Raw genomic sequence first — 17,238 nt, forward strand, 5'->3', positions numbered from 1 at the left:
ACCCCAAATAGACCCCCCCAGGACTTCACTGCACACTGCAGCCCTCTTCATCCTGCACACCACCCCGTGGGGCCAGTCTGTTCAGTTCAAGGTGAAGATTTTAACTCAGGCTATTTATAATTCCCGCGATGGAGCCAGTGTCAGTTTCAAAGCCGTCGGGCCAGATGTCGGCTTGGAGTTGAGAGGGAGACAAGCGCTATTATAAATTAATGCTGCCAGTGATTAATATTTGATATTTTTAACACACATTCACCTCAGAGGGGAAAATTCCTCTTTAATTACTGTGGCTGACTGTTGTGCAGCCTTCCCATTGAGGAGGGCGGCTTGCAGAAAAATCTTTGGGCGTAGCTTCGAGCAAAGATCTGACAGAAGAGAATGTCAGTGCTGAAAATGAGTGAGATCTACAAAGATTGCCTCGTAGACCTGCCCCTTTAGGCCGAGCCTGTCAGGATCAGGCATCCTGCACTTCCTTGCCTCTGACCTCCCTTCCCTCTGTGTCTCCTGCACCAGCTCTGGGCTGGTCCAGGCTGGAGAAAACACTGGCTCATATGAGACACCAGCACGGAGGGGCTCGCTTGCAGACCTGTCTTCCTTTCTCTGCATGGTGTAAAAATAAAGCATTACCCTTATTTGACAATCGGCATATTTCCTCCTGAAGCAGCATATTCCATATCTCTCAGAAAATGGAAAGTTCTGGTATCCCTGGATTGGGTTCCCACAGTGGCACAGACTGGTGGTTGTGGTGGCTACTCGTTTAGGCAAACCTGAGAGCGCTACTCGTCCGGGCCTCCGCCTGCCTCTGGGGCTTGCATTGGACCTGCAAATTCTTTGTTTGGCCTTGGGGGAAGGAGAGAGCAAGCGTGCATCATGCTTAAAACAGTTTTCGGAAGGGAATGAAATTGATTGCATGTTTTGATATTTACTTTAAACATTAGAATTTGAAACACTCTTCCATACCCTACAGGCTCTCATCAGGTTACACGCCTAACACGCAGTGTGGAAAAAACGGAGTTTATTTGGTAGAATCTCCGGCAGATGATTTTCTTACACTGTCTCCCACACTCTTCTGCATCATTCGCCTGGCCCCTCGGCATCTGAGCTCATCCCCTTACCAGTGTCACTGAGCCGCACGTTTCTCTTGTGTTAAATGAGGTCCAAGCAGAGTGGAGTAGAAGCTCATGGGTTTTGGAATCGAAGCGGTCCTGGGTTAAAACCCTGGCAACACCATGTACTGACCCGGGAGCTGGGTGAGTGACTTAGTGCCTTTAAGCTCCATTTCTCCTGTTCGTAAAATATGGGCGACACTACCGACTCCGAATGCTTTTGGTGATGTGAGACGAGAAGAGAGTAATATCAACCGCCAGCATTTGCTGGGTGTGGTCTCTCTACCAGGCAGTTCTCCTGGCCTCACTGGTCATCACAAAACCCTACGAGGTGGGAGATGTTTACTGATGAGGGCCGTGAGGGTGCCGATCACAAAACAAAGGGCGAAGCCCTGGCACACGGTCGGCCGCAGGGACTGGGGGCCAAGCTTTCCAGTTCTGAAAACCCTGTGATTCAGACCCCACATCCATCCCTTTCTACAATGCTGCAGGGTCTTGCAGAACCATGCCAGGAAGGGGCTAGTTTTCCAGATGGTCAGCGAGAGGATGGGCAACAGGAAATGTTGTCCATCTCTCATATGGTGAGTTTTAATGTTTATTTTTTAAGGAGAGAGAGAGAGCGCACACACGAGTGAGGGAGGGGCAGAGGGAGAGGGAGACACAGACTCTGATTTAGGCTCCAGGCTCTGAGCTGTCAGCACAGAGCCCAGTAAAAGGCTCGAACTCATGAACTGAGAGATACTGACCTGAGCCAAAGTCGGTCACGTAACCCACTCAGCCACGCAGGTGCCCCTCATATAGTGAGTTTTAAAGAGATTTATATTACATTTTATGTTTGGTTCACAAGAGTGTATTTCTTTTTATTTACAAGTAAATTTTATTTTATTTTTTTAAATGTTTATTTATTTTGAGAGAGAGCAAGCATGCAAATGGGGGGAGGGGAGAGAGAGAAAAAGAGAGAGAGAGAGAGAGAGAGAATCCCAAGCAGGCTCCATGCTCAGCGTGGAGCCCAGCACTGGGTTCAATCTCATGACCTTGAGATCATGACCTGAGCCTATATCAAGAGTTGGACGCTTCACTGACTGAGCCATCCAGGTGCCCTGTTTTATTTTTTTATGGTAAAATATACACCACATAGAAGTTTCCATTTAAGCTATTTTTAAGCGTACAGTTCTACAGCATGAAGTACATTCCCACTGTTAAATGGAAAATCTATACCCATTAAATAGTAAGTGTCCACTCCCCGCTCCCCCCAGCCCCTGGCAACCACAATTCCATTCTGTGTCTCTTTGAATTTGACTGCTCTAAGTGTGCCCAAGGAGGGGAATCATACAGTATTTGTCTTTTTGAGGTTGGCTTATTTCACTCGGTATAGTGTTTGTTTGTTTGTTTGTTTACATAGTGTTTCACTTATTTTTGAAAGTTGGATGTTCAACCAACTGAGACACCCAAGTGCCCTTAGTACATCCTCTCTGAAGAAATGTCTGTGTAAGTCCTTTGCCCTTTTTGTAGCTGGGTTGCTTGTGTTGTGTGGGTGTTGTTGAATTGCAGGAATTCCTGATATGTTCTAGATGTTAACTACTTATCAGACATTTGATTTGCAATTATTTTTTCCCATCCCATAAGTTGCGCCTATCACTCTGCTTCCAGTGTCCTTTGATGCACAAATGTTTTCCGTTTTGATGTAGTCTAATGTATCGATTTTCCATCTTTTGTTGCCTATGCTTTTGGTGTCATCTGCAAACAATCATTGCCAAATACAATGTCATGAAGTTTTTGAAGCTGATATTTTGGACCAAGTCCTTTTTCTCAACTATTTAGTGATTCCTTAAAACTGTACTTAGAAAGCAGAACATTCATGATCTCAAGATGCATGACACTGTGATTCTGTTTCATTGTCCTGCAGTGGCCTTGTGATCCCCCGTCCACCTTCAGTGTCCCATTTGAGCACCACCTAGCCCGGTCATGATACACAGGCCCCATGTGGAAGGGCAGGCATAGTTGGAAGAGGCCTGATTTTTACCAGAGAATATTTTTTTTAAGTTTATTTATTGAGAGAGAGAGAGAGAAAGTTAGAGAGAGAAAGAGAGAGAGAATGCTCATGAGGGAGGGGCCCAGAGAGAGGGAAAGAGAGAATCTCAAACAGGCCCCTTCCTGCCAGCATGGAGCCGGACTCGGGGCTCGAACCCACGAGCCACTGTGAGATCATGACCTGAGCCGTACCAGAGAATCTTCCCATCCCATCCTTCCTCTTTCCTGTTCTACTTTCTTCCTGTTTTCACCTTCCCGGAGGGGATGTAGCGCCAGCTGCGACCCCGCTTCCCTGTCGCCTCAGCTGAATGGCTTTCCCTGGCACACGGCCCGGGGCTGCCTGAGTAGCTGGCTGTGTTGCTCTTTGGTTAGCATCCTCTTCCTCCTAGACACGCTGGATGGTGCGTATCAAACTCATAAATATGGACTTCCTTTGAAGAAGTATTTGAGTTGCCTCAATCTTTAAAATCCCTTTATTTAGAAATAATTGCAAACATACAGAAAGAGTACAAGGAATTCCTGCATACCTTCACCCAGACACACGTGTTGACACCTCACCACATGCTTCTCCCTCTCCGCATGTTTTCCGATCTCTTAGAAACTCTGTGAGAACTTGTAGACACGATACTCCTTTCCTTCAGGATGTCTAAAAATCAAGGGCATTTCCTCATGATTGTTAAACTATGAATCAGCACAAATATCAAAGCTGTGAAGTTGGTGACGTTGACATCACGACAATACTATAGCTTGAGAGTTGACCAAGTCTCCTCCCTAACTGTCTAGTGGTGCCTCAAAACTGTATTTATAAAACACAACATGATCTCAAGATGCCTGACACAGGGATCTAGAGACCGGATTGGCCAAGCACCCGGAGTCCGGCCTCAGCACCGTGACGATTCGCCTTGACTACTTCCTCCTTCTCCCAGTCCCTTCAGCAGCTGGAGGGACCTCCCCAGTGCTTGTGCCGTAACCCGGAAAGGGCTCTGCCACCCACACGGCGGGACCACCTTCCTACCCATCTCCCAAGAGGACCTGCCAATTCCATGCTGCGTCGGACAGATGCTTCCAGGCCTTAGGGTGCTTCCTGCACAACAAATAGAGGTTCATTTTTTGGAGGCTGGGAGCTGTCATCCCCACAAAGTTCTCCTGAGATACTGGTGGACAGACCAGCATGTCGCAGACATCACCGGGGGGCAAGAAGGGAGAAGTGTGGGGAATTTTACAAATGTGCAGGGCAGCCTTCTGATGCATTTTCTTTTCTTTTCTTCTTCTTTTTTTAAATATTCATTTATTTATTTGGAGAGAGAGCATGAGCAGGGGAGGGGCAGAGAGAGAGAGAGAGAGAGAGAGAGAGTCCCAAGCAGGCTCCAAGCTACCTGCACAGAGCCCAGCCTGGGGTTCGATCCCATGAACTGTGAGAGATCATGACCTGAGCTGAAATCAAGAGTCGGCTGCGTAACTGACTGAGCCCCCCCAGGCACCACCCCGACCTTCCCCCCTCCGATGCATTTTCCAGGTCTCTGCCCTCTCAGCTCCTAGTTGAGCCTTTGCTCTTCCCCTGCCCTGCTTTAAAGACCCCAGGACCCCTGCATCTTCAGCCTGAGGCTTGTGTGGACACAATGTGGCCATCTTTGCTGACATTTGGAATTTTGGTGCTGTGAGAGCCATGTGGTCAGACTCAGAGGATGTGCAGTCAAGAACCAAACAGACCCAAGTTTGGATCCCAGATCCACCTTGTTAACAGCTGAGTGACTTGGAAGATTGGTTGAGCTTTCTAAGCTCCTGTTTATTCATCTGTAAAATGGATGTATTTTAAATTAAAAAAATGTTTTTAATGTTTATTTATTTTTGAGAAAGAGAGAGAGAGAGACAGACAGAGCACGAACCAGAGAGGGGCAGAGAAAGGGAGACACAATCTGAAGCAGGCTCCAGGCTCCTTTGTTGTTTAGTCCCCAGGCACAAAGAATCTAGATCAAGGTGGGGGGAGCCCGGCTGTCTCAGTCAGTTAAGCATCCGATTCTTGATTTTGCCTCATGATCTCATAGTTTGTGAGTTCAAGCCCCGCATCAGGCTCAATACTGACAGTGCAGAGCCTACTTGGGATTCTTTCTCTTTGTCCCTCCCCTATGTGTGCTTTCTCTCTCTCTCTTTCAAAATAAATAATAAACATTAAAAAAAAAAAAAGAATCTAGATCAAGGGGAATTGTCCCTGCCTGGGACTGTGTAGCCAATGATGAAATCTTATCATGGTTTTTCTAAAAGCTTTTTGCAATTCTTGGCCAGCACCCGGGGATAAGCAGTTCTAACGCTCTGTGCGATCGGGGGCAGCCTTTCTGATAGCGTGCGCTTGAGTACTGTTAGAATTATCTCAATCTTGTGAGTAAACATGAAGCGACCAGTGCTAAGGGAGCTTTGCTTTTGGCTTTGAGGGTCACCTTCCAAAGGGAGGGATGGCTGAGCCTGACTTCTCACACTCATTGTCCAGGAGTGTCTGCCCCTGGGCCGGGCCGGGCCCCTGGTGACGAAGAGCAGAGTGCTACAGTGGAGGGTCCCAGCCCCAGATGCTGCCCACAGGCATGGCTGTCCTGAGGGGTATCGGGAGGTCAGCAGAAGTGAGCTAGGAGCAGCGCTGGTCCAGACAAGATATTGTAAGTTCATGGAGATCCCACAGCATCCCGGGCCCTGTGGGGCAGTGCGTAGTGTGTCAGACCAGGGACCTCATGACAGTTCAAGCTCCTTCAACAGGGACAAGTCATCAACCTCTCTGAGTCTCCATCTCCTCCTCTGTAGCTCATAATAAAGACGTGGCCTGCTGTGCCTCAAGAAAGGTAGGAAGGCCATTCATTAACTCGCTTGCTTAACCAAACATTTGGTGGGCCTCTCCCGTGCCTCATGCTCGTGCTGGTGGCAGGGAGGAAAGACTACTGGAAGCAGGGCCACTGGGGCAGGACACGGGGCAAATGTCTTCAGGGAAGAAACAGGAAACACGTTGAGCAGAGTTTTTTCTCTCTGCTTCCCCAGTTTTTGGGATGAAAGGACAGCTGGATGTGCTCATGATCATGACCTGGGGCCCAGGGGGCAGCAAGTCCTGGCTTTCTGAGCAGGGACATGGATGGCTGGGTGTGGCATCTCATGGGAGGGATCACACCTGGCTGTCTTCCTAACTCCTTCCATACCCTCAGTTCCCCTGCTGATGGGCCTCCTGAGGCCGTCAAGTCAAATAAGGAAGCTTCCACGTCTGTCTCCCTGAGCCTGCCCCTGTGTCCAGGGCCCACCGCATGCCCGCCTCTCTGGATACCCAGCCTGCCCTCTCTGTTCCATCCCCTGCCAGGCCTCCCTTGCTACCCTGATGCCCCTCCTGGAGGGTGTCGGCCGCTGGCCCTACACGCTCCTGCACACCTGGGGCCCCAAGGTCCCTGCCTTATTCTGACTTGACCCTGACTTTCCAGTTTACAGCCTCCCCTCGCCCAAAGATGTGGTCTTCTCTACCGCTTCTGTGGCTGAGTCTCTGTTTTCCTTTGGCCCCAATTCTCTCTCGGGGGCCCTCCACTCATCACAAAGCCCACACGTGTGCTCCCGAGAAGCTCTTCCCAGGCCTCTGTGTGGGACTAGGGTGCGGCCCTTGGCCTAACCTGTTGCCTACACCCAGCCATCACGCCACATCTTCCTCCCTCCCTCTGCCTTCCCTGCTCACCCTCACCTGCCCTCCCCGTTGCTCAGGGGATCCGGCACCTACCCCGCCCTTCCCAACACCCTTCTAACCACCCTTGTAACACGGAACCAGGGACCACGGCCCCGAGAATGCAGGAGTTGGGCCTGCCATCTCTCTCAGACCGGGGTGGGGGGGCAGGCGGGAGAAGCGCCCTGTGCCTCGGCAGTAGCCCGAGTGCTCCCTGGAACACAGGGCTGGGAGACCTGAGCTGGAGGGTCCCGAGCAGGGCAGGCTGCTGGCTCTCTGTGAAGCCAGGCCCAGGCAGGAGAGGCTGCTAGGACAGGGCAGGGGGCTGCTTCGAAGACACCTCTTTACAGACCGTGACACCGGTTTCCAGTGGTGGACTCGCCCGTGTTAGCTGGAGAAGTCCTGCGTGGAGGTGGGTGGGGGGTCAGGTCAGGGAGGCCTATGTGACACTCCCAGCACGTGTACGCTTCCACTTTGAAGTCCCTGCAGGGGTGGAATTCGTGGCCCTTATCAGAGTGGGGGTTAGGTACTCTGGGTGCTAACTTAATGTGTTTGGGGAGCAGTCCAAAGTCGGGGGGTTATCTCCGCAGCCCGGGCTACCAGCCAGCGGGACTGCCGCTCGCTCTATAAAGGCTATGGGAATGGGCCCTGGCTCCAGCAGTGGCCAGCCCGCGGTCCAGGATGAAGTGTCTCGTGGCGCTACTTGCCCTCCTGGCTCTCTCCCAGGGCAGCGGGGTCACCAGGTGGGTGTCAGGCCCCGGGGGGACGGTGTGGGGAAGGGCGTCACGCGTCTCTGCTCCGGGTGGGTCTCTGCTAGGCTCCCGCTCCTTGCCCTGGGGAATCATCCGAGGACAGGCTCCCAGGGGAAGCACCCCACCGGTCTCGCCTTGGCATCTGGGACCCTCTCCTCTAAGTGCACCCTGCCACCCGGGGCGCAGTGAGCAAGAACAGGGGGTCAGAGGGGGCAGCCCGCGAAACTAAGGGCACGGTTTCTGGAGTCAAACGGCCTGCGGTTTGATCCCTAGCTCTGTCACTAACCTGACCCCCTGCGCCCTGCTTCCTGTTCTGCTATAAAACTAGGGTAAAGAAAGCACCCATCTCACAGGGCTGTCGTGAGGGCTGTATGAGTCGGTTTTGGTAAAGTGCTTTGAACAGTCTGGCACGTGAGAAGAGCTATGTGTGCATTTCTTCAACAAAACAAATCTCTCTCTGGGGAGGAAGTTCCCAAATTCTCTTCCAAAAATTATAACTGATATTTCTTTTTTTTTTTTTAGACCCTTTTTGCAAATGATTTTTTAAAAGTAATCTCTACACCCAGTGCGGGGCTCAAACTCACAACCCTGAGATCAAGAGTCACACACTCTCCTGACTGAGCCAGCCGGGTGCCCCATAACTGATATTTCTTGAGCTGCTTGCTCCTAGGTGCCAGACACTCAACTAGATCTTTACCTGGGCTGTCGCTAAGCCTCCCAGATTAGGTAGATAGTAGTATTTACATTTTACAGATGAGGAAGCTGTTGTTCAGGGAGGATCCCTGAGTTACACAAGGCTACGTGGTTCATAATGGAGGAGTTAGGACTTGGTCCCACGTGGACTTGCACTCTTACCACAAAACCATGCTCTCTCTGGCTCCCAGGTTTGAGCCCTGTTATCAAGACCCGAGGCTGGGGAAGCCTGAATCCATCCCTGGGAAGTCGGATCCCTAAAAAAGGAGCCAGGGTGGCTTTGACCAGTCAGAGTTCCTTATGGCCCTGAAAGTGAAGTTCTTTCGAGTGCCAGGCATCGGGGTGGCCTCAGTGCATGGACTGGGGGCAGCCCTGGGGGAGTGGGGGTTTCCATGGTGCTCAGAGCTTCTTGTGGAGGAGTAGCTCACAGAACCCAGAGCCTCTGGGCACTTCTCAGAGGCCAGGCAGCCTTGGGGAGATGCCCACCGGCATCACGAATTCTCCCCCCGTCTCCTCAGGGTCCCTCTGCACAAAGGCAAGTCGCTGAGGAAGGCCTTGAAAGAGCGTGGGCTCCTGGAGGACTTTCTGAAGACACACCCATATGCCATCACCAAGAAGTACTCCAACTTAGCCAAGATGTCCAACGAGCCCTTGAACAACTACCTGGACGTAAGTGGCTCCGCCCCCCTTCCTCTGCTTCTCATGCAGAGTGTGATGGACGCCCCCTCCCGGCCCCTGCCTCTTTCCCACTTTGAGGAATCATGGAGCCCTGTGGACTGTGGAGGCCATCTCCCTGCGCCTCAGTGAGCTCTGCCGTCAGTCAGCTCGGGCCAGCGGACCTGGCAAAGGCAGGGCTCTGAATGTCACCACCAGAAGGGTCTGAGCTCAGGCAACCTGCAGACAACATCCCTTGAGGGTACATAATCTGCTCCCAGGTGCACCTCCATGCCTGTCTTTCCCAGCCCAAGAAACCCATGTCCTAGTGGGGGCTGGGCAGGGAAGGGGCACATGTACCCATCTGCAGCCACCTAGGACATGACAGGTACACCCCTTGTGTCTGTGTCCTTTCTGGAGCCTGTCTCTCCCTCATCTGTCATCTGTCACTGCAGTAAACAGTCAGCCTTTTGTCTCCTGTGCTCTCATTTCCTTATCTAGGTCACGCTCGCCCCCACCCGGGGCCCTAGTTTTGACACATGGAGAGGCTGGCGGCAAGGAGGCATGGCAGCGGCAGCTTGAGTTGGGACTCAGGGGTCCATACCTTGCGGGTGCCCCATCTCTATGTCCCTGCCCCTGGCGGGGGGACCCATCTTCCTACCAAGAAGGGCCTACATTTTGATCTAATGTCTGCTTCCAGCAGTGGTCATAGGGCTTGTGGGAGGCGCCAGGCGAGCATGGCTGGGGTGGGTGCCAGCGTGGCGGCTGGAGGTGAAGAACCCTCCCCAGGGACCCTCATGCCCCTTAGCCCCTTTCCTTGGTGCCAAGCATCGACACTTACCCCCATGCTGTGCTCCCCACCCCTGAGCCGGTGCTGTCTGTCCCCAGTGTCAGTACTTTGGGAAGATCTACATCGGGACCCCACCCCAGGAATTCACCGTGGTGTTTGACACCGGTTCCTCGGACCTCTGGGTGCCCTCTGTCTACTGCAAGAGTTCTGCCTGCCGTGAGTGACCTCCCTTTCTGGCCCGCCTCTCCAGGCTGGGACGCCAGGGCCCCTCTGCCAGCCATGGTCAGGGTTGCTGGGTGGGAGGACCGTGGGTGCATGAGAGCTTGCTTTGACGTTCCCAGCCTCCCAGTTGTGCCCATTTCCTTGCTTGGCCCTCCCAACTGGCCATGGATTGGGAAGGCATGCAAATCACAGGTCTAATGTATAAAGCACCTGCTGGAAATTAGGAAGTTTGGGCAGTTTATTTATTTATTTATTTAGCCTCCATCAGGAGCCAAGGCAAGCTGCTGACCCTCTGGGGGTCCTCGGGTTTCCTTTCTCTAAAATGGGGCTATTATTTGCCAATGGGTGACTGAAGAATAAAGTGAGAGGGTCTTATTGCCGATGATGAGTAAACATTTAATACATGTTAATAATTTGGTCCTTCAACAATCCTGAGAGACTGGTGCTCTCTCTACCCCTATTTACCAGAGGGGGAAAACAAATTTCAGAGAAGAAAAGAGTCTTGCCTAAGATTACAAAGCTGGAAAAAGGAAAATGTCCATGGAAACCACAGGGATGGTTTTTTTCTTTCCTGTTTTGTTCAGAAGCTACACAGGGAGCCCCCGAGGTCAGAGAGGTGGGTTGAGCAGCAAAGAATAATTTTCTTTACTAAACTCTGTGGGATCAAGAGAGAATGGGCTGCTTATTTTCAGGAGAGAGAATGGTTAGTATTTAGACCATATTCTCACAAGGCCTGGTGAGGGTCTCAGCCCTGCCTGACATCGTCCGCGGGCGAGAAGATTCTATGAGCCTCACTAACCCTGGGTCTGTGTTTCAGAAAACCATCATCGCTTTGACCCAGCCAAGTCCTCCACCTTCCAGAACCTGGACGAGCCCCTGTCCATCCAGTATGGCACAGGCAGCATGCAAGGCTTTCTGGGGCTCGATACTGTCAGAGTGAGTGGGGCTTTGGGTCACCAGGTGCTCACCTTTCCCTCCCTACCAGCCGCTTCGCCACCTTGGCTCTGGTGGGCTGTGCTTCCAGCTGTGGCTGAGAGATCTTCTGGATCCCACCCCACCTCCACCCCCGGGTGGCCTGGGGGGCGGATTCTGAGAGGGATTTTAGCCAGCTGCTGCTGTGGCTCGCCTCCTCCCCACCCTCCTCCCCTTCCCACGCCAGCCCCCAGAGTCCTCCCAAGAGGCTTCTCCATGCCCAGTGTCCAACTGCCTGATTGGCGCTGAGCTCTCTTCAGTGTCACCTGTGCGATCTCACCGGAAATGTTCTCAGGAAGATGCTATTATCCCCATTGTTCAGATGAGGAAACGGAAGCTTGGATGAGTTGGTGACTTGTCCGAAGTCACGCTTCTGTCACCAGCTGGCGGCTGGGAGCTGAGCATCAGAGCCCTGCCTCCGAGTCTCTGAGCAGTGCCCTTGGCTTGGCCTCGCTCAGTCGCCCTGGAAGGCGAGGCCCCTACCCACGTGTCATCATTGAACAGCATCTTTTTCACGTCACAGGGCATCTGTGCCCTCTGGACGAGGATTCCCCTTTCTTTTGCCACTTTGTGGCTTGTAAAGTTCGCAACACGGTGGTAGGCACACAGCAGGTGCCCACTACACATTAGCATCCTTCTCTCCGTCCTCACCCACTACCCAAGATCAAGCAGTGTCCCTCGTGCTTATCACCTCTATCTTCCTTGAGTTCTTTCTGGGTCTGGCCGAAGGCTCTTTTGCTCTGAGCTGAAAAATGGACACAGCTCTTCCCTGTTGACAGCCCTGTCCTCAGCTTCTCCCACAATCAGGTGTCTGCCCAGCTCAGGCATCCCTGAGAGTCGGTGCCAGGCAGCGGGGCCCAGAGCCTCTTCCTCCGTTCCTGGCCTCCTTGGACCAATTCCCTCAAAACCAGGGTGCAGAGCTGGGAAGGGGGTCTTTTCTTTCTTACGCTCACATATTTACCTTGCCTGGAGGAGGGAGGGCGGGCCCCAGGGCTGATCTTGATGCCGGCCTGCCCTGGGATCTTCCTGCCTCTGGCCGAAGGGCCCTTGGTGGAGGTCACTCTGCTTCTCTTACAGGTCTCTTCCATCATGGACACCCAGCAGACTGTGGGCCTGAGCACCCAGGAACCTGGCTTCGTCTTTACCTACTCTGAGTTCGATGGGATCCTGGGGCTGGCCTACCCCTCTCTGGCTTCCCCGTACTCAGTGCCCGTGTTTGACAACATGATGCAGAAGCACCTGGTGGCCAAAGACCTGTTCTCTGTTTACTTGGACAGGTAGGAGCAGTCCCCAGGCAGGGCTAGGCTTCCATGCATGGCCTGGCGAGGTGTGTCGGCTGAGGAATGCCCACCCCTTTGGGACTCTGCAACCCGAGGGTAGTGTCCAGAATCCAAGCAGACCTCTGCTTGTTTCCAAGCAGACTCAAGTTCTTGTCTGAAGGCCCCCGACATAGCCATCGATATAGGCAGAGTCCCCCAGACCCACATTTGACTTTGGTTTCTAGCATTTAAAAAATGAAGCCTGACCCCATCTCTGCATGGGAGCATTTAACATCTTTTTTCCAAAGCGGCCAGGCCTCCATAGTCATTTGTGGATGTCACTGGGATTCACAGACTTTTATTTATTTTTATTTTTATTTATTAAAAATTATTTTTAATGCTTATTTTATTTTTGAGAGAGAGACAGAGAGACAGAGAACAAGTGGAAGAGGGGCAGAGAGAGAGGGAGACATAGAATCTGAAGCAGGCTCCAGGCTCTGAAATGTCAGCACAGAGCCTGATGCCTGGCTTGAACCCATGAACGGGGAGATCGTGACCTGAGCCAAAGTCGACGCTCAACTGACTGAGCCACCCAGGCGCCCCCAGACTTTTAGAGTAGGCTCCAAAGGAGTCCAATCTTCTCCTTTCACAGTGCAGGAAACTGAGGCCTGGAAGGGACCATCACCCCAGGAACTAGTGGCTAAGTCACACCTGGGGCCTAGAGATCCTGACACTCAGTCCAGTGCTCCCTCCTTTGTCTTCTGACCCTGTGATGGGGCAGCTCAGTTGGACAGAAAGGCAGGTAGCAGGATGGGAAGAAGGACACCACACCGGGGAGAAATTGGTGCATTCATTCATTCATTCACTCAATACCTATCTGTGGTCTGTTACTATGTGTAGGTGCTAGGCCAGAAGAAGGGGATACATGCTCAAACAACATAAACTGAGGGTTTAACTTTTAGCAGGGGAAACATTATGTAATTACACCTTTATGATTACAGTTGGGATAAGTGCACTCACTGCAGGGCACACCTGGGTGCGGTGAAGGCTTGGTAATGACAGGGAAGCCCAGTGTGACTGAGGTGCGTGTACAGGGTGAGCCACCAGGTGAGACAGAGGACAGCACACTTCAGGCAGTGGGGACAGCATGTGCTAGCACCCAAGGATGAGACAGAGCTTGCTGAGGTCTAGGAACTAAAAGTTGCAGAATGCAGGGTGGGGGTGGGGGGCAGTACCTGCGTGGCTCAGTCGGTTAAGCATCGGCTCAGGTCATGATCTCACGGTTCGTGAGTTCGAGCCCCATATCAGGCTGTGTGCTGACAGTGCAGAGCCTGGAGCCTGCTTTGGATTCTGTGTCTCCCTGTCCCTCTGCCCCTCCTCCGCTCACGTTCTGTCTCTGGTTCTGTCAAAAATAAATAAACATTAAAAAAAAAAAGCAGCAGAGTGGGAATTCGGTGACACTGCACTGTGCCCATGTCTCCTGGCTGGGACAAAAGCCTCAGGGTATGTGGGACCTCCTTGAAGACCCTCTCTCCTACTTGTAGCCAAAGGGCTGGGGGCAGGGAGTGGGCACAGGGTGACCCCCTGAGGGTGACCTGAGCAGAGCCCGGTGGTCATGTGACCTGCGTGGTGGTCACTCCCTGACCTCCCCTCGGGAGGCAGTTGGGGGGGCTGCAGAGCTCAGAGAGGGAGAGGATGCTGCAGCCATCATCAGGGAAAAGCCCCGAAGAGCGGGGAGGCCCGGAGAGCTCATCTGAGGCCTGCAGGCGGGAGGTGGGGGTCAGGACAGGAAGGACAACAGGGTGGGGTCTCGGCGACATCTGCCCCTGTGTGGGGCGGCGGCGCCTCCTCACCAATTTCCTTGATTTCAGGAATGGCCCCGGGAGCATGCTTACGCTGGGAGCCATCGACCCCTCCTATTACACAGGCTCCCTGCACTGGGTACCCGTGACCGTGCAGGAGTACTGGCAGTTCACCGTGGACAGGTGGGTGAGCCGCAGTCCCGGGCCCCAGCCACCGGCTGACTCAGGTGTGGGGACGGGAGGGCCTGGGGATCAGCCCGGGAGGCTCAGAGAAGGACCGCACATAGTAGCTTGTAAAACCATCACATCCGGTTCTGAATTAGACACTTGCAAGGCCAAGGTCTTTGCCGGTGAGCATGCCGAACATTCACTGATGCTTTAGTCTGAAGAGTGCTGCATTAATTGAGCACTTACTAGCTGCTAGGCATTGGGATGAATGATAATAGGACCGGCTCGTTTATTCCTCACTAAATCCCTATGAGGTGATGCTGCTAACAATCCTCATCTTATAATTTGCTGACATCAGGTCTGAACCTCATGACCATCCCTTGAGGAAGTCAAGGAAGGGGTTGTTACTATACCCATTTTGTGGATGAGAAGCCCGAGTTCAGGAAGGTTGGATGACTTGCACGTGACTTGCAGCAAGTGAATGGCAGGGAGACCATCTGAAACCAGATCTTTAGGCAACTCGTGAGGGACTCATTCTACCACTGATTCCAAAGTCTTGCCGTGTGACTTTTCTGTTTTTGACATTTCTGTGCCACACAAGGTGGGGCAGCCTTCATTTAGCTAACGACTTGGGAGAAAATGGTTTTAGGTCATTTCTATGAGCTCAGGGAGGGGTGCTTGGGCTTGTGCGCTGCCTGAGGATCCTGGCAAGGGAAGAGGGATGGGACGCTGGGAAGGAGGGCTGGATGCTGGACGTGCTGCGAGCCTGTCCTGTTTCCACTCTGCAGGGTTACCGTCAACGGCGTGGTGGTGGCCTGTCATGGTGGCTGTCAGGCGATCCTGGACACAGGGACCTCCATGCTGGTTGGGCCTAGCAGCGACATCCTCAACATACAGACGGCCATTGGAGCCACACCAGACCAGTTTGGCATGGTGAGGCCACGCCCATTTTCCCCGGAGGGGCTGGCCTTCCAGCTCCGCCCACCATTGCTGTTGGGCCTCTCCTGTCTCCCTGTTCCCTGGGAGGGTCATGGGTCCCTGAGCTCTGCTGTAACCCCTTGTTCCTCCACCAACCCACAGGGCTCTCTGCTTCCTCCCTGACAGCTAAGAGCTCCCGGTGTCCTGGGGAGCTCTGGCTGAGCCTAGAAGGGAAACAATGAGGCCAGTCCCTCTCTCTCAAGCTGGGGTCTGTCCCTGCGCTGACTGACAGTAGGCCCCCCTCAATGTGACTCTTTTGAGGCCTGAGAGAGAACCTCCCTAGAGTCCTCTGGGTGGGCAGGCCTCCCCCTCTCTGCCCCCTTGGCTCCAGTGCAGAGGAAGGGGTCCTGCCTCGGCCCTTCTCTGCCTGTCGCAGCCAGATCCCACCCATTGCACATCTAAGAGGACCTCTGTCTGGTCTTTAGTATGACATCAACTGCGGACAGCTAAGCAGCATGCCGACGGTGGTCTTTGAGATCAACGGCAGAAAGTACCCACTGCCCCCCTCTGCCTACACCAGCCAGGTATGAGTCTCAGGAGAGGGAGCCTGGGGTCCCAGGGCACCCCTTCTCTCTCCTGGCAAGTCAACGAACTTGTCTGGTGGCACGGCCCAGATGGAGAACCCACTGGCCTTTCTGAGTGGGCCCCACCTGAGGCTGCTAGAGCCACATCCCAGGAGACAAAGGGTGGACAGAGCCCAGGGCTTGAGGGAGGGCGAGGAAGGCAGGACCAGAGCCCCCGTGGGAACCTTCTAAGTCCAGGGCTCTGGAGCTTTGTCTGGGATTTTTGTCCCTGGCTTTGTGGGCACCCAGCCTTTGTCCCCCTGAGCCACTGGCCTCAGCTTTGACCTAGCCCTGAGTATATACAACTGGTAAGGCCTTGGGCCCCCCAGCCTGGTCTGGCTGGTCCTCGGGCAGTAGGTGCTAAGAGAAGGGTTATGAGGAGGAGTGGGGTCAGGGGACCCCGCTGGGTGATCTTGCATTAGGTTAGCTGATGTTCTGAGTATCAGTTTCTTCACCTGTTGAGCAAGCTGAATCTGAAATCACCTAAGAGGGTGATTTCAAGGAGGAAAGGAAATACGCTGAGAGAGGAATTGTGGGGTGTGGTAGGCGAGGCTTACCCTCAAACACGGTGGCTGTGGTTGGGACCAGCTTCATCTCAGCCTTGTCCTTCCCAGGATCTGGGCTTCTGCTCCAGTGGCTTCCAGGGTCAAGGTGATGACCCACTGTGGATCCTGGGAGATGTCTTCATCCGGGAGTATTACAGCGTCTTTGACAGGATCAACAACCGCTTGGGGCTGGCCAAGGCCATCTGATTGCAGCGCTGACTGTGGAACACGCACGCATGCCCTAAACACACATGCATGTGCACACACACACATGCACACGCACACATGCACACATATGGCTAAAGTTTTCTGGCAGAAGGTTCTCAATAAATACATATCTCTGCAAAGTGTGGCTTCTGTGGGCCAAAGCCCTGCACTGTTATGGGGGTGGGGAGTGGCTGTCACGTGGTACGTCGGGCAGCACTGGGGCTACATGGGTATGGGAGGCTTCGGGACACTGTTGGTGGGCGGAGACTTTCACAAGGGAATTGACCACCTCAAGCTTAGGTCAGGTGAAACCAAGACGTGTCTTACCTTTCTGTTCTCTCACTCCAGATCTTTCCGGGCAAAAGGTACAGTAGGGGAGACTTTTGCGGGACGAGGCTTGTACCAGAGGAGCAAGGGCTTGGGGTGTGGGGCTGAGTAGAGAACACTGGCCCAGGGAGAGAAAGGCTCTAAGTCTATTAAGAAAAGGGCTTTGGGACATTTTGAAGAACACAGTGGAGTAGACAGAAGGCTCCGGGGAAGATCTGAGGGTCCTGACGTTACCATTACTTTTGGGGAAGAACCACAGCTGAGAGTCCCAGCCTGTCTTAGAGGCTCTAATCCTGACTCACCAGCGCATGGAGAGTGGCTCCATCCCTGGGGCAGATCCACGTTCAAGGGCGGAGGCTGCCAGTGCTCGGTGTGGCCCCCTAGTGCTCAGCCAGGACCCTAGCGACAGGTCAATGGACAGTTCCCAGGTTCCTTCAGCTCCTTTCTGGAAACAGAGGCCACAGAGGAAATACAGATACCAGAGGGTTAGAAC

The 17,238-nt window shown here is 53.2% G+C and overlaps 1 protein-coding gene across 1 annotated transcript; it reads left to right on the top strand.

Moving 5' to 3' along the window:
- The first annotated feature begins 7,494 nt into the window (after nt 1–7,494).
- On the top strand, nt 7,495–16,418 carry LOC144232703 (chymosin-like). Its single transcript, XM_077765541.1, has 9 exons — nt 7,495–7,556; nt 8,777–8,927; nt 9,801–9,918; nt 10,742–10,860; nt 11,974–12,173; nt 14,027–14,140; nt 14,914–15,058; nt 15,529–15,627; nt 16,281–16,418. The coding sequence occupies exons 1-9, from the start codon at nt 7,495–7,497 to the stop codon at nt 16,416–16,418; spliced, it is 1,146 nt and encodes a 381-aa protein (XP_077621667.1).
- The last annotated feature ends 820 nt before the right edge of the window (nt 16,419–17,238 follow it).

This window comes from Crocuta crocuta, unplaced genomic scaffold, assembly GCF_008692635.1.
Source record: "Crocuta crocuta isolate KB4526 unplaced genomic scaffold, BGI_CrCroc_1.0 scaffold274, whole genome shotgun sequence".
NCBI lineage: Eukaryota > Metazoa > Chordata > Mammalia > Carnivora > Hyaenidae > Crocuta > Crocuta crocuta.

Excerpts from the sequence above, each read along its gene's own strand:
- LOC144232703 (XM_077765541.1), top strand. The coding sequence starts at position 7,495 with ATGAAGTGTCTCGTGGCGCTACTTGCCCTCCTGGCTCTCTCCCAGGGC. Across the intron at positions 7,557-8,776 it reads CAGGGCAGCGGGGTCACCAG|GGTCCCTCTGCACAAAGGCA; the intron begins GTGGGTGTCAGG and ends CCGTCTCCTCAG. Across the intron at positions 15,059-15,528 it reads CACCAGACCAGTTTGGCATG|TATGACATCAACTGCGGACA; the intron begins GTGAGGCCACGC and ends TCTGGTCTTTAG.